Source organism: Elgaria multicarinata, chromosome 2 (assembly GCF_023053635.1).
Source record: "Elgaria multicarinata webbii isolate HBS135686 ecotype San Diego chromosome 2, rElgMul1.1.pri, whole genome shotgun sequence".
NCBI lineage: Eukaryota > Metazoa > Chordata > Lepidosauria > Squamata > Anguidae > Elgaria > Elgaria multicarinata.
Window position 1 is genome coordinate 112,051,973 of NC_086172.1, and position 25,072 is coordinate 112,077,044.

General features: G+C 40.9%; 1 protein-coding gene and 1 pseudogene across 1 annotated transcript; one reads left to right on the forward strand and one right to left on the reverse strand.

Moving 5' to 3' along the window:
* Positions 1 to 13,179: 13,179 nt before the first annotated feature.
* Positions 13,180 to 24,215, reverse strand: LMO2 (LIM domain only 2). Its single transcript, XM_063117394.1, has 3 exons — positions 24,056 to 24,215; positions 17,290 to 17,505; positions 13,180 to 14,267 (listed from the first exon to the last, which is right to left on the reverse strand). The coding sequence occupies exons 1-3, from the start codon at positions 24,094 to 24,096 to the stop codon at positions 14,048 to 14,050; spliced, it is 477 nt and encodes a 158-aa protein (XP_062973464.1). The 5' UTR covers positions 24,097 to 24,215; the 3' UTR covers positions 13,180 to 14,047.
* On the forward strand, positions 22,564 to 22,710 carry LOC134393859 (U1 spliceosomal RNA; annotated as a pseudogene).
* Positions 24,216 to 25,072: the final 857 nt, after the last annotated feature.

A 25,072-nucleotide genomic window follows, 5' to 3' on the forward strand; every position in this document is an offset into this window, starting at 1 on the left:
TGACAGTTAATCTCATTTTGGCTGTAGAGAAATGGCTTCAATAAGAACAAGGCAGCTTATCAAATAGTGACGGCAACTTTTGTTTTTACTAACAAATTGGCTGGACAGTGCAATCTTACGCATCTCTATTCAGAAGTAAGCCCCACTAAGTTCAATAGTGCTTACTCCTGGTAAGTAAATTATAAAGTGGATTCACAGGGTTCAGTTCCAAAACCTGTTTTCATACCTGGACTCAGCCACAAATACACAAAAGAAGAATGGAGAGAATGCCCTTAAATATGCTATTGCAAAAGAATGCCTTTCCCCTAAGATACATCTGGATTTGTAGTTAGGACTTCCAGGACTTCTAGAGAGATTTCAACCCCAGCATCTCTTATTTTGGAAATTAACTAGAGAGAGCTCCAGCTATTGGGCGATATAGAAATGTAATAAATATTATTATTATTATTATTATTTATTTATATAGCACCATCAATGTACATGGTGCTGTACAGAGTAAATAAATAAATAAATACTGCATATAGATTTGTAACAACCCATTATTGAATCCATTCCTATTCAAACAAGAATGTTAATTCATATTGAGTTCAATGAAGCTAGGTCCCAAGTAAATGTGTTAAAGATTACAACAAAAAATTCTCCTTTGAAGTTCCTTGATGCATCATGTAAGCACTTATCTGTATAACATATACAAGTGCTTTCCGCTGCTACACGAGGTCAAACAGCCTTCCCAGACAAATGGCTCGTAGCGCTATCAGTCAAAAGATATCATGCAACTATTCCATCTTTCCTTCCTTAATATATTTTTGTGGTAAGAAATAAGACAGAAGCAGCTGTGGGAAAATCTGGGAGGGTTACAAGTGGAAGACATTGTCCTAAACCCCATAACATTTCAGTAATAAGGCAGGGTTATTGCACAATAAAATGCTCATCCCAAAGCATTCCAAGCAGTTATTAAAACATTGGGGTTGTAGATTATTTATTTATTTTATTACATTTATATACCGCCCCATAGCCGAAGCTCTCTGGATGGTTTAAAGAAGTTAAAAACAATGAACATTAAAACAGATATACAAAAATTTAAAACCATCAAAAGCATAAAACCAATATCAATTTTAAAACTGTCATATTTATTTACTTGATAAAATATCAACACAGTGTGTGGCTGCTGTGAAAAAGGCAAATTCCATGTTGGGGATCATTAGGAAAAGAACTGAAAATAAATCTGTCAGCATCATACTGCCTTTATACAAATCTATGGTGCAACCACACTTGAAATATTATTTTCAGTTCTGGTCACTGCATCTTACGAATGACATTGTAGAGCTGGAAAAAGTGCAGAAAATGATTGAGAGACAGGAGCAACTCCCCTATGAGGAAAGGTTACAATATTTGGGGATTTTTAGCTTAGAAAAAAGATGAGTAAAGGAGGAACATGAAAGAGGTGTGTAAAAGTGTGCAAGGTATGGGGAAAGTGGAAAAATGCTGAACTACATAGGGCTTTGTCCAATCCAGCATGACTTTTCTTAAATTCTTATGTAAAATTTATTTGCTATTCCTTCTCCGACCATTTAGTAAAACTGAAATAAAAAAAAATCATTTGAAAATTCCATCACAGAATTTAGGGCAGGATACCATGCAACATACAGTAGGATAATCTATCTGCTTTTATTTTTGGTATTTCGTGAAGCGCTATTGCATTCAACCATAGCATTGCAGCAGAGATTAATTTATCTATGGAACCTTGTTTTATATATAGATGCCTGCATGTATATTCAATGCTTAACAAGGAAAAAAGTAAGGGTGTTAATTAACCAATTCCCAATCCCATGAATGTACATGAGTGATTGTGAAACAGACAGATGTCCAGATCAGGGACTCTGTCTATCTCTGCAGTCTTTTGGTTTTCTGTCTTTGAGACAAAGGTTTTTACAACAAAACTTTCTTCCATTTCTGACACTGTTAAAACTTGCTGTTAGTGGCTGCTGCCATATTAATGCCAAAAAGCAATAAGAGGTGCATCAGTGGAGCAAATAGGATTTATTTATTTATTTTTTAAAAAAGAAGAAAATGTGAACCAAACAGAAATTTCAAATCTGTTTCTGCAATGGCGGCATGAACAAAGCACCCTGCAAAGGTAAGCAAGAAAGGAGGGTCTCACCAGGAATAGTGAGACAAAGCTGGACTTGTACATTCTTCATTGGGATGAGACTGCAGAGTCCCTAAATATCAATGGCCACAGGGTGTCTCTTCCTCTCCACACTATTCCAAGTGTGGTTGCACCATAAATTTATATAAAGGCATAATGATATTGGCAGTTTTATTTTCAATTCCTTTTTAATGCTCCCCAATATGAATTTCCACAGCAACCACACACTGGATTAACATTTTCATCAAGCTGTCAATGCCAATCCCAACGTTCCTTTCCTGGTCAGTTACTTCCCACTAAGAGTGTGATCCGCTTCTCCTTGGACCAGAGAAGCAACAGCGAATTGGCCTGATCCGCCTTGCCCTGAGGTGGAGGAGAAGCGAGTCGGGGGGCTGGAGGAGCATGGCGAAGAGAAGCGACCATAGGCGGAGTGCTCCTCTTTTCGCGGAGCGATCCGCCCGCCATTTTGGATTTTTTCGCCCATAGGATTGCATTGCGGAAAAGATTAGCAGATAACTTTTTTGTTTTTAAAGCTATCTATTTGAAACTTGGTGTGATTAGAGAGTCGTGGGTGGGGGTCATTTTGAGCTTATTCTCAGCACTCTACGTGGTGCGGTTTGCTTGCTATAATTTTCTAAAAAATAGGGTAAAAAAAGCGGGAGAGGTACCTTTTTGAAGTGCTGAGAGGCAGATTCAACTCCCAGTCATGATCACCTGATGAAGCATCCTCCAATCCCAAAGTTGGAGGGGTGGATAGGCAAAACGGGATACTTAGTAACTTGGGATACTGGGAAACTTCTCTTTCTTAGTCTCTGAACGGACTTTTCCCGGTGTTTTTTAAAACAGTAGCCCCACCAAACGCACCAACACAACCTGAAATCATATACTAAGCAAATAAATAACAGATAGGAAATACAGCACTGCTACCCACCCTAACCTTGGTGAACAACTGAATAGATGTGGTGCAAGGGGATGAGGTCCCCTAGGGCATGTGGACGTGCCCAGTGCACACACTGCCCTGCCCTTGGAGGGTAATCAGCGCCCTCCAAAGAGTAACTAGTGGAGACTGGAGAAGCTAATGCCTGTCATGAGTTGAAGTGACAGGTAGCTTCTTAAAGACTGGTACTTACTTATGGCCAGTCAAATTGGCATATCCCACTCCCCCTGGGCACGTCCATTTTCCTCTTACTGGTAAAAGACAGACATAGCTGGTAAGACAGACTGGTAAAAGACAGACCTTTTTAAAAAAATTCTTCTTGTTGTTTATTCAGCAACACTGCTGCTTTTAATTCCACCCCTCCTTTGTTTATTTATTTATTTATTCCATTTTATATATACACCCCATAGCCCAAGCTCTCCTGGTTTTTCCCCTTCAGTGAAGTCAGGCAGGCTTTCATTGCGGTTCAACTCCTTATTGTTGTTGTTGTTGTTGTTGTTGTTGTTGTTGTTGTTGTTATTGCTATTAATATTAATTAGTACTGCTATTATTAACGTTGTTGTTGTTGTTGTTGTTTAATAATAGCTGTGATCACAGTGCAGTCAATCAACTCTGAAGCAAGGCTCACAAAGCTTTACTCTTCTCCTCCTAGCCTCCTAGTTATGGGATGCAAAAGAAAAGGCATCTCTCTGTGCTGCTCCCGCCTCACAGGGATGGTTTGCATTACTGGCTTTGAAACATCCTTGGCTCACTTCCTTGTGCCCCCAGAAATGTCTGCTGCCTGCCTTCCCCCCAGGTGCTGCTGTGGTGGGGCATCTGCTGGGACTGATTCCCCCATAGATCTATGGCATATCTCTGCCTGCCTCTCTGCCCGCCTGGTGCCTGGGAGCTGTACTACATGATGGGCTTTGGGTTCGTGCCCACCAGCCTCCGGCATGCTTGCTCCCAGTCCTCCTCCTCTGTGCTCGCCTCGCAGGGTTGGTTTGCAGTGTGTTACTGCTAGCTTAGAAAGAAACAAGCAATCCTTGCCTCCTCCTCTGTGCCCGCCTCGCAGGGATGGTTTGCAATGTGTTACTGCTGGCTTAGAAAGGAACAAGCTATCCTTGCCTCCTCCTCTGTGCCCGCCTTGCAAGGTTGATTTGCAATGCGTTACTGCTGGCTTAGAAAGAAACAAGCAATCCTTGCCGCACTGCCTTGTGCCCCCAGAAATGTCTGCTGCCTGCCTGCCTTCCCTCCCTCCTCCCCCTGGGAGCTGTACTACATGATGGGCTTTGTGGTTCAACCCCACAAGCCTCCGGCATGCTTGCTCCTCTGCCTGTCCTCCTCTGTGCCCACCTCGCAGGGATGGTTTGTGTGTGTGTTTCTTTGACTCAGGGGATAAGTCCTTCCTGCGCTCACTTAGACTTTTTGAAGTTCCAAATAAATTTTTCAAGTGTGGAAGAAGATTCATATTTAGGTTTATCTACTCCCCAATTCATGGCATGTTGGGATTTCCTTTGAAATGGCCCCATTGAGCTGTCTGCAGCTTTAAATACCTGAGATACTAGGGTGTCCGATTTTCAAAAATTCCCAAAAAATCAGGGGAGGCTTGGATTTGCTTGAGGCTTGGCATGCATGTGTATACGTGCATCAGGTGTCATGGTGCGTAATTCGATGTTTCTAACGTGAAAATTGACGGAGATATCGAAAGGGGTGTGAATTGGGGTTAGGGGTGATGTGTTAGAGGTTAAAGCCCCGCCCAAAATCAGGGGATGATGGGATTTGCTTGAAACTTGCCATTTATGTGGATGTGCCTGCTTTCAAGTTTTTATCTGTCAAAATGTCGGAGTAAATCCCATGTCTGAAAATGGGGTGTCCAATTTTCAAAAATTCCCCAAAAATCAGGGGAGGCTTGGATTTGCTTGAAACTTGGCATGCATGTGTATACATGCATCAGGTGTCATGGTGCCTAATTTTACATTTCTAACGTGAAAATTGATGTAGTTCTAGCATGGGACTTGATTTGGGGTGAGTTAAAAGGTTAAAGCCCCGCCAAAAATCAGGGGATGATGGAATTTGCTTGAAATTGCCATGAATGTGGATCTAGATGGCATCTGTGAGGGTGCCTGCTTCCAAGTTTTTTATCTGTCAAAATGTCGGAGTAAATCCCATCTCTGAAAATGGGGTGTCCGATTTTCAAAAATTCCTCAAAATCAGGGGAGGCTTGGGTTTGCTTGAGGCTTGGCATGCATGTGTATACATGCATCAGGTGTCATGGTGCCTAATTTGACATTTCTAATGTGAAAATTGACGTAGTTCTAGCATGGGACTTGAATTGGGGTGAGTTAAAAGGTTAAAGCCTCGCCAAAAATCAGGGGATGATGGGATTTGCTTGAAACTTGCCATGAATGTGGATCTAGATGGCATCTGTGAGGGTGCCTGCTTCCAAGTTTTTTATCTGTCAAAATGTCAGAGCAAATCCCATGTCTGAAAATGGGGTGTCCGATTTTCAAAAATTCCCCAAAAATCAGGGGAGGCTTGGATTGGCTTGAGGCTTGGCATGCATCAGGTGTCATGGTGCCTAATTTGATGTTTCTAACATGAAAATTGACGGAGATATCAAAAGGGGTGTGAATTTGGGTTAGGGGTGATGCGTTAGAGGTTAAAGCCCCGCCCAAAATTAGGGGATGATGGGATTTGCTTGAAACTTGCCATGAATGTGGATGTGCCTGCTTCCAAGTTTTTATCTGTCAAAATGTCAGAGAAAAGCCCATGTCTGAAAATGGGATGTCCGATTTTCAAAATTTCCCCCAAAATCAGGGGATGCTTGGATTTGCTTGAGGCTTGGCATGCATGTGTATACATGTATAAGCTATCATGGTGCCAAGTTTGAGGTTTCTAACGTTAACAGAAAAAAGTTGTAGGCTTTTTTGGATTTCAATGCAAGCCTATGGGTGGGGGGGAAAGCGGAGCTCCCATCCGGATCCGGAGCTTTGCAGCGAACCAGATGGGACTATAGGCGGAGTAGAGCGGAACGGAGCGGACCCGATGCAGACGTTGAGGATCTGGAAGAGAAGTGGATCGGGGGGTCCGTGCACACCCCCTACTTCCAACGCTCACCCCATTATGTGAAGGTGGGACTTTTTACCTCAGTGTGCAGCACTTTACACTTGCTTACATTGAACCAAATTTGCTATTTTAATTTCCATTCCCCCAGTTTGGAAAGCTTTTTGGAACTCTTCATAATCCATTTTGTTTTAACTAAAGAAGTTAGTGTCATCAGCAAATGTGATCACCTCACTGCTCACCCCAAAATCCAGACCATTTATGAACAAGTTTAAAAGCACTGGTCCAAAAACCTTGAGGGACCCCTCTGTTTATAACCCTCCATTGCAAGAACTGTCTTTAATGACTGATGAATAAGAGGAGTGCTGACAGCTAAATTTACTCAAGTGTCTTTGGTGAGGGACTTTGTCAAAAGCCTTTTGAAAATGCAAGTAAATAATGTCTACCAGATCAGCTCAATCCAAGTGCTTGTTGACATTCTTAACCAATAATAAATGTTAGTGAGAAAAGACTTACCATTGTGAAAGCTATTTTGATTCTCCTTCAGCCAAACTTCTCCTAGATGTGCTTGATAACTTTATCTTTAATAATGTCTTCCATGTATCTACCAGCAATAGACATTATGATAACCAGCCTGTAATTTCCTGAATCCCCCATGGATCCCCTTGTTTAAGATTGGTGTTATTCTGTACCATTTCTCTAGAAAAATGATGTATATTTGTTTTTGACAGTCAGTAATTTCATATTTGAGTTCTTGAATACTTTTTGGGTGGATATTATCTTGACCCAGTGACTTTTTTGTTACCAATAAGGTCTAGAACTTGTATCTGCTGTCACCCTATAAGCCTTTGGCTTATACAATATCCCATGCTACAAAATAATTCCTTTAGACTGATATTATTAGATAATATTAGGATACAATCCTATGCATGTCTAGACAGAAAAACTGTAACTCCCAGCATGCTCCAGCTGGAGGAATGTTAGGAGTTGTAGGACTTTTTTTGTCTAAACATGTATGGGATCACACCATTAGGCTACAATGCTATGCACACATACTTGGAAGTAACACAACACAAACACTCAATCTGTTTGTTTCAGTATTTATCCCGCTCCATCCTGAGTACTTTGACCTGTCAAGATGTTTAGGGACAAACTTTCATACATGGATGGATGGATTCTATGCACAGCCTCTCAGCCTGATCCTATAAATATGCAAGCTGTGAAAGCAGATAAAGATGTAGAAATATCATCACTTGTGAAAAGAGGCAATCTGTCAGCTACAATCCCTTTATATAAGGTTACTTCCAAATAGTAAAGTTGCCAGAATATACCAACAAAGTTGGTTCTATGGTGGTAAAAGAGCTTTTTCAAAAATGACCAGGTAACACTGTCCCTGTCTTAGCCTTGCCAAGCTGTTTCTTCCACCTAAATCTGTGCCTCAATTATCTAAACAGCCTCTGATTTTTAAGTTGTCTACAAGCCCCTCATTGAGTTTCATTTAAAAATAGCACTGTATGTAAACACTGCATTATTTAACTTTATATTTTCTAGACCAGGGTTAGCCAATTGGTGTATAGTCTGTATCTGTGCCCCTCCCCAGCTTGTTCCATTCACCCTGTACACCAGCTATTTCTCTTCTGTTGATTTGGTTATCTTAGGGGCAAAGTTGGTCCCTTTGATTTCTGAGCATACTGCGCTGAACATGGGATATACCAATTCCCAAGGATTACACTGTTTCTGAGCTGACCAGACTTCCAGTGCTGAAGGGAGACATATCCTAGAGGCCTATGTGCCATGTTGGCCTGGTCCCAGGCAGTTCCGTTCTCAACTCTTGAGAGCAAGGTCTGAAGGAGAGGATGCCCTCAAAAGGTTCTGCATTAACACAGGCTTCTGGTGTGTGTCCTTTCCAGAGGGGATTTTTAGCCTGCCTAGACCTCTGTCTCTTGGGCATTTGGATAGAGGAAGGGCAGTTATTAACTAGCTATTTTAAAAGAGCACAGCCATCACTGTTCAAAGCAAAAGTCTTGAAGTTTGGCCATGTGGTCAAACGTATTACTGAGCTGAAAGGAGAGGAGTAAGTAAAATGCATCCTGTTTCTAATATGGCAAATCTCTTGCACTAATGTTTGCTCTTCAATGAAAGCGTGGTCTTTCTCCTTCTCCCATAATACTAGAATCTGGAGTCATCCCATGAAGCTGATTTGTGGAGATTCAGGACAGATAAATGGAAGTACTTCTTCACACAGTGCATAGTTAAACTATGGAATTCACTACCACAAGATATGGTGATGGCCACCAAACTGGATGGCTTTAAAAGGGGGTTGGATAAATTCCTGGAGGAGAAGGCTATCAATGGCAGTAAGCCTGCTAGTTGCTGGGGAACCACTTGCTGGGGAACATGGATGGAAGGGTGCTGTTGCACCGTGTCCTGCTTGTGGGTCCTTGGTCGACAGCTGTGACTGTGTGAACAGTGTGCTGGACTAGATAGACCCTTGGTCTGGTACAGCATGGCTCTTTGTATACTCTTATTTCAAAAATCTTACCTTAAACCGTTTGCAGGGTTCTTTGTCCTTATTAGGTACTTCCAAAGAGATGGGTTTTTTTATAATTCCTCAAGGATGAAACAAATCATTTATAAGAAGACTTAAACTTCTTAATCTGCAAGGTTGGTTACTGGATATGAATGTTAAACAAACAATGTAGGTCTTAAATATTTAGTGGTTAAGTATTGCACTTTATTTTCCCTTTCCTCGGGATATAAAATGTTTATTTTTGTCACAGAGCAGAAAAGAAAATGAAGTGTCCACTTGAATTTTCATTGCCTGCAGTGCAGCATCCACTGCAATAGAGGTAAACCTGCCACAGCTGTACATGCCAATTATATTGCAGTTTTACAATTACCAACACTTTTGTAGATTGTTTCTAAAATGCATACTTCTGAAGCAGCATAAATTTGTCTGGGTTGTAAGTCACTGTAACCAACTGGCAGCCTTAATGCATTGTTTTCCATTCAAATTTACACCATTGACAAACTGTGTGTATTCTGGCAGATATTTGAAAGCCAGGGGGCTCAGAGATGAAATGTTAGCTTGTACAGGGTATTGAAGGAAGGTGATTCAGAAGCAGAAAGACAAAAAGTGCAGCACCCGTAGCCTCCTCATTTTGTGAATTTACTGCATCAGACTGACAGTCGTATAAATGAGTGATGTTGCACAATGTTCTTTCCCAAGCATGCTACAGATTTGGCAGCGTGTCTTCAGTTTTGTGCTGATGTGTCCAGAATTCAAATAATTTGATTCTTGGGTACAACAACGATTGGGAGCACAGTATTACCTTGAGAAAAGAGACAGGAAAGACAGCTGCTGTACCCAGCTTTCGCTAAAGATATTGCATTAACTGCTTCTCATTTATTCCCACCACTAAAACTCCATTACACAGTGGAAATATTGCCCTTTTTCAAGGGCACAGAATTAAAAAGTGAGTTTTCCAGTAATGCTCTCATCTTCAGACCATGACATTGAATAATGAGGACAATGGAAGAAAACTATGAATAATAATGTACTTTTAAAAATAATGCTGATGTTGAGCACATCCAAAGGACAATACAATTTCGAATCAGCACCCCCGTCCAATTTTCTGATTTTATTTTTGTAGATCATGGTGGAATGTTTTGATTCACTATTTAAGGATGGGGGGGGGGGAAGAGTGAGATCTGCCTGTAATGTATTCATTGCTATAGCGTTCTTTTTATGAAAGAAGATTTAGAATCTATTGCTTTTTCATTTGGATCAATGGAAAGAAATTAGTCAATGATTCATAATGAGTTTTGCAATAAAAAGTTTATTAAAGAGTGAAGTGCAATTGCTGCTATTTTTAATGTGCATATTGATTGTAATTGACCTGCATTCTGTGCTTCTTTCTCAAAGTAGCCTTTAAGAGAGACCTCATTTTTTCCAGAAAAATTATTTGCTCGCCCTGGCCTTATACTTTAGCATTGCAGTGCCTAAACCTTAACAGCAGCCCTATTCATGAATCCTACTCACAGAGCTGTCACAACTTCATCTTTCTGCAGTTCTGCTACATATTCACTGCAGGATGGCTGATTCTGTTTGTCATATGTTATTTTCTCTGTGGGCACATACACTGAAATAACTGGGCTTTCTTTAGAGTTGTGTGGGCAAAAGTGCTTGGCCGACACCCTCTTAAATTTTAAAAGGTCAAATAATAGTTGTGCTTTTGTGTATTCATATGGAAACAGCACTGTTTTGCAAACAGTGTAGGGCTGTGCTGCCTGAAATGGTTGAAGAGACATTCAGGATGTAAATTATGGATATCGATAATAACTATGAACAGGCATTAAAAACAGCATAAGAACATAAGAAGTGCCCTGCTGGATCAGACCGAGGGTCCATCTAGTCCAACACACTGTTCGCACAGTGACCAACCAGCTGTTGACCAGGGACCAACAAAGCAGGACAGTACAACACCCTCCCAGCCATGTTTCCCAACAACTGGTGCACACAGGCTTACTGCCTCTGATCCTGAAGGTAGCACATGACCATCAGGGCTAGTAGCCATTCATAGCCTTCTCCTTCAGGAATGTATCCAACTCCCTTTTAAAGCCATCCAAATTGGTGGTCATCACTACATCTTGTGGTAATGAATTCCATAATTTAACTACGCGCTGTGTGAAGAACTACTTCCTCTTATTTGTCTTGAATCTCCCACCAATCAGCTTCATGGGATGACCCCGGGTTCTAGTATTTTGAGAGAGGTAGAAAAATGTCTCCCTGTCCACATTCTCCGCACCATGCATAATTTTGTACACCTCTATCATGCCTCCCCTTAGCCTCCTTTTTTCCAACAACAACAAATCAACCATAAACCAGGTTGAAGGCAAAAAAGAAGAGGTGACAGGAACAAGACCTGATCCATGAAGTCTTCCCATTCAAATTTTGATGGCAATCTGAAGATAAACAGGGAAGATAAGCAAGGATAGAACAATTAGCAATGCCATTAGTGGCTTGCCATTGCCAACTGGAAGATATTTCTAATGCAAAAATAAAGGCCTTGAATTGGCATTGACAGATTTTAGACAACTAGAACAGCCAAAGCCTTCATGGACAGCCAGGGCCACCTCTAGTAATTGGCATGTTTTTATAATAGCACAAAGGATTTCAATGTTAATTCCTTTAATTCAGTGCGCTGTGAAATATATGACAATCATAGATTACCTGTGTTGTGTTCAGATGTAACACAGAGATGAAAATGGAAATTATATTTTAACTGGTCCCCCTCCCTTCCTGGTGATGAAGTTACTCAAGCTTAGATTTATTTCTAAGTTCAGTAAACAAGATATTCTTAGTTGGAAATCTGCTGCATCTGCTCTGCAATTTTGCTTTCCTGTTCAATGATTGTTTGCTGTCTCATCAGTGGTGCATCTAGGACTGGTACTTTGGACCAGGGCTCCCAAATGATCATCAAGAGTGCGCCAGTCGCAAATAGGCTCTTCGTCACCGTAGCATGGCAGGGTTCACCAGGGCTGATGCCTCTTGCTATAGCATCCTTTCTTATATTTTTTAAAAAAACTTTTACGTGTTCAGGGGAAGCCATTTTCACAAATTTGTTTTAGTGCATCTTTTTTTCCTTTAATGTGGTTCCCACGCGGTTCCACTGCAATGTGCCCTGTCCCCCTGAATTAAATCCTGCTTACTGGATGCGCCTAAGGGTATGGCTGTGACCTGGTAAAGGGGCATTTTTTGTTGCATCATTTCATCCCTTTTTTTTCCTCACCATCCCTCCACACACACACACACACACACACACACACACACACACACACACACACACACCCAAATTCACATTAGCACACTTTGGACACAGGCTTCTTTTCCGGCTTCACTTAGCACTATTTGGTAGTAGTGCTGTTCTACTCTTTACTGCTACACTATTTCGCTGTTGTGCAGTTGTGCACCGCATTTACATTGTTTCAATTTCAAGGCCCGGTTAGTTTTTCTGATTTACTTTCTTTACTTTACTGCTTCTTTGCAGTTGCATGCTTCCACGTTAGGGGCTTTAAGACATTTTCCTGCCACATCTTTGCAGCTACTTCACTACCACTTACAATGGCGATAGCATAGTCACTCAGCAAGGGCCATGGGGTATCATGGAAACACATTTAAATCATCGATCTTCTTGACACGTACTGGGTAGTAACTCATTCTCCACCATTACAATGACCAAGGCTGCAGGGAGTGGAGTGTTGAATAATGCAGTAATACATCTCTGATGCTGTGGCTCTGCGTGGCTTCATAGCAGTGTAACCATTCTAGAAGCAAAACAGTTCACTTCTGAAGGCAAATGGTGGATGTGAGGGGAGAGGTGTGAGGTAAACTACAGGGCACCATTCCACTCTTTCATTCCACTTTCCTATGCAGGGAGAGGGGTGGAGAGCAAACCTTGCTGATTTCCTGAGCAGCACTTATGGTGTTGATGATGTTTAGTTGTACCCACAGGATTCTGCCCACCCAATCCTGATGTATGGCGCTTCCAAGTTCCGTTTTGCTTGCGAAAGCGGGTTTTTAGGTAATGTATATTCCGCTGTTCGGCTATAACCAGAAAATGCTTTTTAACATTCTACTCAAACAGGAAGTCTCAAACAACACAATTATGGAGCAGAGAAGAGTCATATCGTTATGTGATAGGCACCTGTGACATCATACCATTACAATGCATACAGCAGCCACAAAAGCAATGGATATACTGCCTTTGGGAATAACAACCTTTACTCTTATTAAGAGACATTATATCCTGCCCTTCAAAAGCATTTGTATTGCCCCCAGCAGCTTACAAGAAGCAACAATAAAATCAAATAATATTTACAAAACATAGCATATTCAGTGGTGGAGGAATGCAACAAAAGCACAATTCAAGGGAAGAGTGCACACAAAAACGAGTAACAAATGACTAATGGCTACATGTTTGTTTCACTTAAAACTGATCATCTAAGCATAGCCCCTAGTGTGATTAAATGAAAAGAACAACAACTCTCAAATCAGTCATTTTTTTATTAAATTGGCAGGATCTTACTACACACAACAATTCATTTATGGATATTGCCTAAGTTAATAAAATAGCTGAACAACTCTTTAAATTTATATTTGTATAGAAATGAATAGTGGAATTTCTCACCTTCAAACAATGGCAGCAGGAGGCAGCTACCCATCTTTATTTCCTAAAACAATTGCTTAGCATTTAAGGCTGCAGTCCTGCACCCTGGTCACCTGTTGTTAAGTTCCACTGATCTCAAAAAGATTTAAAGGTATGTAACAGAGTGCGTTTTGTGCAGTATTTCAGCCAAAGGTTGTACTTTTCATTCTCAAATGGAAAAGATTTATCTCCATGCAAAAATTAAAAAGAGGTTCTCTTTCTATGTCCAAAATGTGAGGAAGTGGAGTACCGTTTCCCTCCTCACATATACACACTCGTGGCACTGTCCTTTCTTGCATTATCACTGGGATTATGGTCTATGTAGAGTAAATCGAAATGACATAAAGAAAATTCAGTTGCACAACCTAGTCTGCAAGTGTCAAAGCCATAATATATTTTTACAACTCACTACTATATTTCCAGTAAAGGGAATCCATCGTTATTTTATATTGGTTTCCCAACTTTCACCATCACGTCTGAGAGTGTCAGTTTATCATCAGCGCAAATTTGCTAACAGAAATCCATCTATCTGCTACAGTTTCAGTTCCCAATCATCATTTGTACATGATGCAGTGCCTATGCATTCTGTTGTATTTTCCCCTTCCTTAGACAAAGCACATAGATTTTGTGAGTGATAATCTCCTCACCACAGCTAGGTATTTTTGTCACCCATGAGATGTATTTTGGAGATTATGAGGCACAAGTGGGCTATATCATCCCATTGATCTTAGTCCACTCGTAGATGTCCTGCTCACACACTATGTCTGAGTTGATAAGAAGGTATCTGTCACCGACACAAAAGTGTTTCTGGCAAGCGGCACACTTGAAGCATTCCAGATGATACACTTTGTCCTTTACTCGCATGGTCATCTCATAGGCCCGGATTCTCTTGTCACATGAGGCACAGAGGCCATCTTGGCCAAAAAGCCTTTGAAAAAAAATCCAAAAACATTGAAGAGTCAAGTTTACAAATGTATTTCTCACAAAGTAAAATTCAAGGCTAGCAACTTATCCTTTGGTCTTTGTTGTGTGAAGTTGTACAGAGCTTTAAATAAATTTGGGGTCAGAGCACCTAGAATTTTGTCAAGCAAGGAAGAAGGGAAAGGTGATAGAGGCGATTGCTGCTACCATGATGACTCTCACCTCTTGTTTTGTCCTATTTCTTCCTAGAGCAGGCTTCCAAAACCTTGTGACTACAACTCCTAGCATTCCTTACTATTGGCCTTTCAGGCTGGGGCTGATGGGAGTCGAAATCCAAAACACCTGGAGGGCAGGAAGCTAGGGTAGACTTATAGAAATTGTCTGTAGACAGGTAGATTGGCTGTGTTATAATTTAGTAATCAAGCTTATTATTACAGGAGTGTGTATTTAGTGAGAACATAAGCAGAGACATGCTGGATCATTTAGTTCAGCATTTTATTCACACAGTGGCCCACCAGCTATCGACCAAGGACCCACAAGCAGAACACTGGTGCAACCGGACCCTTCCACCCACGTTCCTCAGGAACTCATGTATCAGAGGCTTACTACCTCTGATACTGGAGGTAGCACATAGCTGTCAGGACTAGCAGCCATTGATAGCCTTCTCCTCCAGGAATTTATCCAACCCCCTTTTAAAGCCATCCAAATTGGTGGCCATCACCACATTTTGTGGTAGTGAATTCCATAGTTTAACTATGCACTGTGTGAAGAAGTCCTTCCTTTTTTCTGTCCTAAATCTCCCACCAATCAGCTTCATGGGATGACCCAAGGTTCTAATATTTTTTGGAGAGAGGGAGAAAAAAAGTCTCATTCTCCACATTCTCCACACCATGCATAATTTTGTACACCTCTATCATGTCTCCCCTTAGCCTCCTAATTTGAGGTTCCTTTGTAATCAAAGCATTCCCTTGATAATAGAACCTTCTTATTCAACTGAATGACAATGGATTCTGTGAACTTCTTGGAATTCTAGCCCAAATCCAACCATTTTCTAAGATAACTCTTTTATTTTATTTTTGGCATATTGTAAACATATTAATATACCCTATAGAGCAGGGGTAGGCAGAAGGTAGATGTCCAGATGTTTTGGACTTCAAATCCCAGTAGCCCCCTGCCAGCATGGCCAATGGTAAGGAATGCTGGAAGCTGAAGTCCAAGACTACTAGAGATTTATTTTCTGTCCATCCCTGCTATAGAGTTTACTGTTGCAATTTTCAAAGGGTACTCAAACTAGTGTGCAAATTATATATTGACAGTATGGAATCTTGTCTTTCGAAGCTGTTTTATAAGAATTCTGGGTTATTTATTCATACAAATTGCTGCCAACTGGGTTTATAAAAACTAGCATATTCCAATAGTTCTGTTTTATTATGTATTTTACTGGGAAGCAGTATCTGTGTAATCATATGAATTTTGGAATGGGGTGGTCAGTTTTTAACAATCTGCTAAAACCAGCCTGATTAGTGTGGGATATAATGCCCAGGAAAGAAACAGTAATTCTTTCCCTTGTCTTCCAGGAGGTGTCACTGTTCATTTCTCCATAACAATGGCAAATAATTGTTACAGATGGGTGTTTTTATAAGTTGCTCTAAGAACGCCTTTTAGTTTAAAATGCGTCATTTGCAAACAATGTTACATGTTGGGTTAAAATGTGGAAGAGAGCCTGTTTTAAATCTCATATATATATATATATATATATATATATATATATATATATATATATGAATACAAAAGCCAGTTTAACAGCCCGTGTCTATGAAATTCTTCATTAGCAGACACAGATAATTAACACATTATACTGTGAAAAGAGAGGACACATCCAATTACAAGGCACAGAAAATGCATTAATTTAACAGCCCATATTTTCTGCCACTACAGTGAGAAAATATTCAGCTAGTGGAAATAGGACTGAATCCTTTCAGGGTGTTGCACGTACACTGGATTTTGCTGCATATTACATTACGCAAAGCCAGTCCTAGTCAAACAAAACTGCTACTGGAAAAAGCTCTGAAGTGGGATAATTAGGTGGGTTAGTACTTTATTCCTCTCCCCACAAGGTGAACTTTGAGTATGTTAACATAGCTAGATCAGGCTGTAAATAAAGTGGAGTCACTTCCCATGGCTTCACGGTATCACACAAGTGAAATACATTAGAGAGGGAAAACAATTAATATCCTTGAATTTTAATGAAGAACATATTTATAAGCAATCAATAGGGAACAAAAGAGTTTCGATACTAGTTTAAAGTAGAAAATATGTACAAGATAACCTAAATATCTTAAGGGCTCAATCCTATGCGTGTTTAAGTTAAGTGTGTGATGTTCTGTTATGTTTTGTTTCTTTGCTTGTCTTTTTTTTCCTATTCTTTTGTAGAAAACAATAAAATTGTTAAATCCTGTGTGTGTTTAGGCAGAAAAAGGCCTACAACTCCCAGCATGCCTTTTTCTGCCTAAACATGCATAGGATGGCTCCTTAAGTGTGTACACCAACCTTCCTCAACCTGATGTCCTTCATATGTGTTTAATTACAGATCCCATCATTCCCAACCAATTAGGGAGAAGTGCATGTTGCCTGGCATGCCTGCCTGTAATGTTAGCATAATTCTTCCCTCCTTGCTCTGCTGCTATGCCACATTGTGACTCTAACATCATCATTCACCCTGCAGAAGTGTGGTGTTGCAAAAAGAAGTAGCTTGCCAGTCTCCACCCCACACCCAGTAGCATATCTTCAGACTTTGCCTTGAGATTCCTCCCCCAACCTCCCACCCACACCCACCCCGCTCAAGCTAATCTGACGATCCAGACTTGGCTTTTTTTGAGACTAGTCCATTTCCAGCTCTGTGCATATCACTTTCTGTGCAGGCAGTATCCATCCCATCTCATTCTTGTGCTACAATTTCGTCAGTGGATCTTAGCTTTGTTCTAAATAATTGTGAGGAAAAACAAAGCGGTAACAAGGCAATGGCATACCTGAGATAGTCTCTTCGACAGAGCTTTCTGCCCAGTTTATAATACAGCCGCCTTCCCACTTCTCCAAGTCTGCACCCGCACAAGTCACAGCTGAGGCAGTCTTCATGCCAGTATTGGTCAATGGCTTTGAGGAAGTAACGGTCCCCAATGTTCTGTTGGCATCCTCCACATGTTAACAGGGAAGGAGGGATTTGGAGCACCTCATCCACTGGCTCCCTAGTAGAAAGAAGCAGGCTTTAGAAACAAACCAAATCAAGCATTCCAACCCAATGGTAGTCTCCTTAGAAGAGCTGCTTAGCCTAATTTTTCTTTCATTGTACTTTATGACCAATTAAAAAAAAAAAAAGCACAGACAACACAGAACTAGATATGGGAAGGTATTTTCATGATCCCAAATAGGGCAGAAATGAAGGACACAGATTTGGGTATAGGATTTGAAATCCTGAGAATCTCAGCATTCATTTCTGAAAGATTAAGGCTGAAAAATAAACTTCGGAAAGTGTAGGAAATGCTTGGGAAAATCTCATTTACCATAGGTGGGTGGTAGGATTGGTCTGAATAAGTTCTCTACTGGTAAGGGTACTAAATACAGATGCAGAATAAATTATCCAAATAAAGAAATATATACAAAAATGCTAAATTTGTATAGTTTATTTATTTATTAAATTTATGTATCGCCTCATAGCTGAAGCTCTATGGCAGTTTACAAAAGTTCATACAAGCTGTAGAATCCAGCCTCTCTCAGTGTGGGTTTTTGGTTTATTTTGTTTTTTAATAAATATTTTAGTCCTGCAGAATATACACGCTGCTGTGAACATATTTTCTATTACTTAACAACGTAATGTTTAAGATATCAACAAGAATAGAGAAAGCAACATTGTCCGGATTGCCTTTGTTTTTGTCTAAATTCAGCACTACATATTTCTGATTATTGCTGTAACTCTAATAAACTGCAAATATTGTGCCTAAAATAGTGAACTATGGCCTCCTTTAAATGGCATTTTGTTTTCTTGTGAGTTATAGCTTTGGTCACTGCTGCATTAGTGAATCAAGATTTAGGTGTAACTCTGTTTCTGGGATATTGTTCTGTAACAATGAATTTATAGACAGGATAAAGACAAACTAGAAGGCCTGCAGAAGTTCATAAAGAAAAACAAATGTTTTATATTTGTTGCCCTTTACTGCTTTGTCAAGCGTAGCAATGTTTTCACTGCTGTGATGGATATTTTAATGAGAAATATTTGCAACTTTTGTAAATGATGCTATATATGTATAAGTATGTTTCTTTAGAGTCTTGGTCTTGTCTGTCCATAAAACAATTCTGTGAGGTAGGTAACTTTTATACCCATTTTACAGATTAACCAGTGTAAAATAGTCAAGTTATTCTGAATCCATTTAGTAAAACTATGGCTGAGCTGGGACTATGGCTGCAATCCTATGCACATTTACTTAATTGGTTGCATCATCCTGTTCAATGTACACTTCGTGGAAACTGTAGCATAGTGTATGAAACTGCTGTGAGAAAGGTTGTGAGTTTTAAGGCTGCGATTTTATGCATGCATATTTGGGAATAAGCCCCACAGAGTTTGAATCCACTAACTTCCTTGTAAATGAAAATGCATACAGTTGGGGGTACACATGTGATTAAAGTAGCCATTTAAATAGGAATGTTTGTAATTCATTGAACTTAGTCCTACTTCTGAGTAAACATATTCAAAATTTTGGCTAGAAAGACCTCCCATCCCCAGGAATGCATAGGTTTGTAATACAAATCTAATTAAATGTGAGTGAATGCTTCAAATTGCTTTTTCATTCAGTTTGGTTCTACATCTGCTTGAATCCAAAATAGGTGTGATTGTTTAACATAAGGAAATTGATCTTTTGTGTCTCTGTCACCAAGGGTACCTTTTAAATGTTATAACTGCACCCTGCTCCCGACTAACTCAAAAGACATTTTGTATTAAGAACCTATGCAATTGGCTTTGTCCTCATGATTGTAATAACCTTTATATTTCATACCCTTTGTGATTCCAATAAACCCATCAAAAGCAACTTTCACTGTTCTTCTATAACTGTTTGTGCAATGTGTTTCCTATGAGTTATTCACTCCTGTACTGAACTTGAGCTTACAGAAGAGAAATAATCCTATATACAAATAGCAAACTCATTCTTCAAGTTCGGATCTTTATGTAGCAATACAGCACCATCCACGCATCAGAGGGAGCTACCAGCAGGCTTGGGGAAATCCCAAGGTTTACAGACCTACACAAAAATTGCAGGGAAAACCCCCTAAGGGGGAGGGGAAGTGCCACAAACAGCCCAGTGAGGAATTAGCATGTTTACTGGGTATGGAAAGCTGACTGAGTGTTAGGGGTGGCTGGGGAAAGTAAATGGAATGGAATATCCTGGAAAAAGGCACAAGGGATTGACTGTAATCTTGAACGCCACACTGCTTCATTTTGTTGCAGAACCTACTTGTTAATAACATTCATCTTTTCTTTTCTTTCTTGTTAATAACGTTCATCTTTTCTTTTAGAGATGAATCTGAGTTACATTACATGGACGTGGGAAGAGTCCACCCCTCTCACAACTATGCAATGTGGCAGTTACTATCAAGAAGTAATGTATCCCCTGCTGCTCTGCAAAAAACAACAACACCCAACTTTTTATTTGGGGAGAAAAAGTGAAAATAATTACTAGAAAGAATTAGAGTTAGAAGAAAACCAGTTCTTAATGTAAATGCATTCTCTTCCCCTGAAAACCTCTTTGTTCCCTGGATATTCCATTTTGCAACCACTGTTGAGAATTACTCCTAGTGAAACACTGACAGCCTGCATAGTCAGCAACTCACACTAAGACATTTTTAGCACATGTTTAACCTTACGCTCATAAACATGGCTATTGAATAATAATGGGGGGGGGAACCCTCACATTTCCTAAGTATTGGCTTACATTATGCATCTTGCTCAAGCTCATAACAACGTGCACTCCATCCTTGGCCTGAGTATTACTCAAGTCAGTTTCCATGCTAAATAAGTTTATTGGAGTCTCTTCCATACCATTTGTACCACATGTGAATGATCGGAATGAGGGAGAGAAAATGAAATCAAAAGTACATTCTAGTCAGTATTGATGTTATATTGGCCTTATAGATCTGTTTAAGCACAAACCAATGTAAGCCTGTCAAAATGATAGTTAAAGTTATCATGAAATACAATATTGTCAAATAAGAAATAACGACTATGCAGGCCTAGGCAAGTCCTGGTTCTACCAGTTCTCTCCCCTAGATTGGATTTTCCCATGTCAAATCCTACTCGGCACCCATTCAATGTATCACTCACTTCTTATTAAACTTTTAAAAACAAATAGGAAGGAAAATACTCTTTTCCCAGACAGTCAGACATTGACCTCCACTTGCGGTCCTGTTCTTGAGAGCGAGGCTGTAAAGCCATGCTCTCTCCTTGCCCATACCATTAATTGGTACAATAACAGGTTAGTTACCAGATAGTTTGAAGGTGGACAATCCACACACACCCCACAGCCACCAAATCTCTGAGTAGGTTGCGCTTGATTTTCATTATCAAGCGCAACCCTGATTTCTAAGAGGTTACAATAGTTGCCATTTCCCCAGCCTCTCACAAGTACAAGGGCTAGTAGAAGGCATATATGTTTAGAGTGTAATCCTATGTATATTTAGACGGGGGGCGGGGAGTCTGGATGGGGAATACTGGGAGTTGTAGGACTTTTTTCCCCTGTCTAAACATGCCTAGGTTTGCACCCTAAGCTGGAGAGTAAGTAAACAGTACTATTGTATTTCTCCAGCCTGTACTTTCGCAAAGCAATCTCACAAGAAAAACACGTGAGATAATGAAAACTGATTAAACTACCTCAAATTCATATTTTGGGGAAGTGAAACATCTTCAGGGTGTATTTAGTTGAAAAATAATCTTCTAGTCAAATATTATTTTCTTCAACGCCAGAAAAATGACCAGGTTCTCCAGATGTTTTGTATTAAGACCTGATCTGCCTTCATGAAGAAAAATCTCTCACCTAACAGTCCAGAGTTATAGAATAATGTGGATAAGCAGATGAAACATTTTACACTTTACAGTTCCTATTTCTGTATTCTAAGTTCCATCTATTTATTCATTTATTTATTTCCGCCTGCAGCCTTTTTTGGAGGATGCTGCCAGTGCCATCAGTGGCAATTTCTTCATGAACACGATCACACCAAAATCCTTAAAATCTGTCCTGCACATTATTTTAAGCAGTGGCATTGCTACCCAACCCACAGTAAAATAAAACAGAACAGCTGTTGTTGTGTTTCCACATGCCTTGTCATGAAAGTGTTTATATATTTAAAAATGTCTAGGGGGTAAGAAAAATATTATGCAATTTAATGAAACCAATACACAGAAACAATCTGCATGACATCCAAAAGGTGTACATAAATAGCGAAAAGAAATAGCTATTAGAAATAAAATTATTATTTTGAAATTTCAGATGCACCTCCCAATATCTTACATTATTAAGGCTTTGATTTGCATTGCTATGCTATGCAACTTGCAGTAGTTCTTTAAAACTAATTTCATGTAACTTTAGCACACAACGAGGGAGTTTTAAAAGAGGAAATACCCATAATATGCTCTTTGGTGTTCTAGAATGATGGATGCAATACTTCTATTCTAGAAGATCTCACACTTTTTGTTGCTGACAGTTACTTTCATAAGTCTTTATAAAATTAACAGCACAAACTTTTCTGTCTACTCAAAGCTAAGTCCCATTGAGTTTCATGGGTTTACTACCAAGTAAGTGGGTATAGGATTGCAGGCTAAAGGATGAACAGGAAGATTAATGTTCTAAACCTAGTTCTAGGTTACTATGGCTATTTTATCAATTACTGTGCTGCTTGATGTTTTGTATTCTGTTCTATTTTATTTTTTAAAAAATATTTGTATTGTATTTGATATTTTTAACTGTTTTATGGCATTTTAGTTTGTTGACTATTTGTAATCTGCCCTGAGAACATTAGTTATTGGGTGGATTAGAAATGTAATAAATAAATAAATACAATAATCTAGTAGAGAAAGCAGGCAACAGAAAGAATTGTAACCAATGTGCAGTGTTTTTGACATTATAGACAATGTGTAGGTCTGTGGAAAAAATATTTATCTGAAATTAACACTGATCCTAATCACATTTACTCTAGACTAAATTAAGTTAAAATCACTTGTATCTATTTCTCAGAAACATGGTTAGGACTATGCTATTATAAGGCTTTCCTGGCAGGGGAGACGCCATGATCATGAAGGTAGTTTCCCAGGGTGAGACTCATCCATTGCACTCGGGGTGTGCTGACCCCTGCGATTTCCCCAAATGCGGGAAACTCGACTGCATACTTCTGGCCAGTTATCCACATATAGGTTCCTTTTATTACAGTGGCACTTGAACCTGAATAACAGCATAGGATCATATTGTATTTTTTCATGAAACCTCATGGGAACAGTTGACAGATTATTTAAGTATGTGGGGGGTATTTTTAAAAAGAGGGTCATAGAAAGTTAAAGTTAAAATAAGTTTTCCCAGTTCATATATCATGAATCTACTGTGATCTAGATAAATAAACCATGATAAGTAGTGAAGTACACAACTTTAATCCTACGCATGTTTACTTAGAAGTAAGTCCCTCTGAGTTCAATAGAACTTACTCCCAGGTAAGTGTGTATAGGATTGTGGCTTTAAAATCCCAATTCATGTCAGCACCAGTGATACAGCGAGTTAATAACCTTGGTAACTGCATTACTTTGGGAGTACAGCAAGATCATTGTAAGAAATCGACTAGGAATCACAATTCTATAATAACGTATGCATTTTAGAACTTCTTTAAGGTGCCAGCTGGCAGGAGAACAGGATGAGGCTTGGGTGTTTGTGGAGGGATGGACCCTTCTCTTCTTGCTAGTCCTCTGGCTCATGCACAAACACTTTTGCTTGACATTTTATTGTCAGTTTCAAACCGATGGTTTGCATTATGAAAACCTGGAAGTTGAGCACACATCTGATAACAGCCTTGACCTTTCAGTCTAATCAGCCAGTGAAGCTGGGCAGGGAGGGGAACGAGAGACTGAAAACAACATCGGGTTTTGGTAAGTGTTAGATTCCTGCCCCCCCTCCCCGAAATGACTTTCATCAGCATCCCCGCCGGCACCGAATCTGGAGATCAGAGGGAAAATGCATTGCTCCTAATGGCCGGTCCTCTCCCTCTCTACTCCCACCCTCAACAGGAGCTTTGATAGGAGAGCTGATGACTCTGGTCATTTGTCTCCAACGCAAAATGGGGAACTCATGTTTGTCTCTCCGGGCTTTAGCTGACATCCCTACAAGTAGCAAGCAGGCACTTTTAGGATTAGCTTAAGGAAATCTGCCAACGCGGACAGACACGCTGCACGATCCATCCATAATAAGAGTGCGATCGCAGCATAGAGACTGGGGTGGAGGAAAGGGAGCTGTTAACCCAAAGAAAGGAAGGAAGACGCAGCCCTCTTGCATTTTCTCGCCAGCCGGCACTTTCTAAGAGCAATCTCTCTAGAAGCTGGAACCAGAAAATAACGACCAAGGTGTCTTCCCAACCCAGCCCAGACCTCCCTCCACACACCGCACGCAGCCCATTGATTGCAGAGAATGCACATCCATCCAAAGGTAAAGTTGGAAACAGCTAGGACGTTGAAAAGGGGTGCGCGGGGGTGTCACGATCGAAAGGGCCACTTACTCGGAGGGCTCGAGGCTTTTCCTTTCGATGGCTGATGACATTGGCAGGTCCGGGTCCTTTGTAGTGCGTGCTGGACGTGGTGGGCTTGTCTGGGATGAGATCTGCCCTCGCTGCCCCCACAAAGGCTGCCTGCTCCCGAATGTGTCTCACCCGCTTCAGCAGCAGCAGAGTGGCCCCCACCCCCCTCCGCCCCCCAATGACATTCACAGGATTTCCTCCTGTGACACCAAAGGAGGGACAGAGAGAGAGAGAGAGAGAGAGAGAGAGAGAGAGAGAGAGAGAGAGAGGAAGAAGACAAGGTGGGCTGCTGTGTTGTTGATGCCGCTCCTGTTACGTCTCTGCAAGCAAGGCTAACCCTTAGGATCTAACCTCCCATCCTTGCCACGCTCCTCCTGTTCCACTGTGTGTGCCCCACTGCCTGCAGAGAGCTGCTCGCGGCTGCTGCTGCTGCTGCTGCTGCTCAGCGCCGTCTCTCAGCTGTCACTGCTGCGCTTATCCCGGAGCCTCCGCTCGGCTCGGCTTCTGTTTCCTGCCTGCGCAGCTCAGGGCGCGCTCTGGAGAGGGCTTCGCGCGCCGCAGAGGCAGCTTCCACCGTCGCCGGCTCGCCCGCCACCATCACCATGCTGATCGCCGCTCGCTGCTCTTGCTGCCCGCGCCGGCTGGCTCCGTGGTCTGTCCTCCGAGCCCCTCTGGTTTCACATCCTCTTTCCTGATCACGATTCAAATACAATGGAAGGAAATGACATTTAAAGAGACAGCTGTCTATTTCTTAACGGGGCTCCTGGGGATTCCAGCGAGCCCGAGCAGCAGCATCCCTCTCACGACTGAGTTGGCGCCTTAAAGGGCCAGCCCTCCGGCTCGCTCTCAGCCAAGGCGGGGAGGCAGCTGACACCGCATGGACAGGCACGCAGAAAGGCTCTGCGCGTTGTTGGCGGTGCCGTTTTAATTGAGCCACGCAGCGATTTGCGAGCAGGCAAAGTGGCAAGCAGGGCTCATGGAAAGTTGCCTTGTAAGGGG

What these genes read in the sequence shown, in the direction of transcription:
- LMO2 (XM_063117394.1), bottom strand. Translation starts at nt 24,096, where the DNA reads ATGTCATCAGCCATCGAAAGGAAAAGCCTCGAGCCCTCCGA. An exon ending in AAAAGCCTCGAGCCCTCCGA is followed by an intron (nt 17,506 to 24,055) that starts GTAAGTGGCCCT and finishes TCTTTCTACTAG; the next exon opens with GGAGCCAGTGGATGAGGTGC. An exon ending in TGTCGAAGAGACTATCTCAG is followed by an intron (nt 14,268 to 17,289) that starts GTATGCCATTGC and finishes TTTTTTTCAAAG; the next exon opens with GCTTTTTGGCCAAGATGGCC.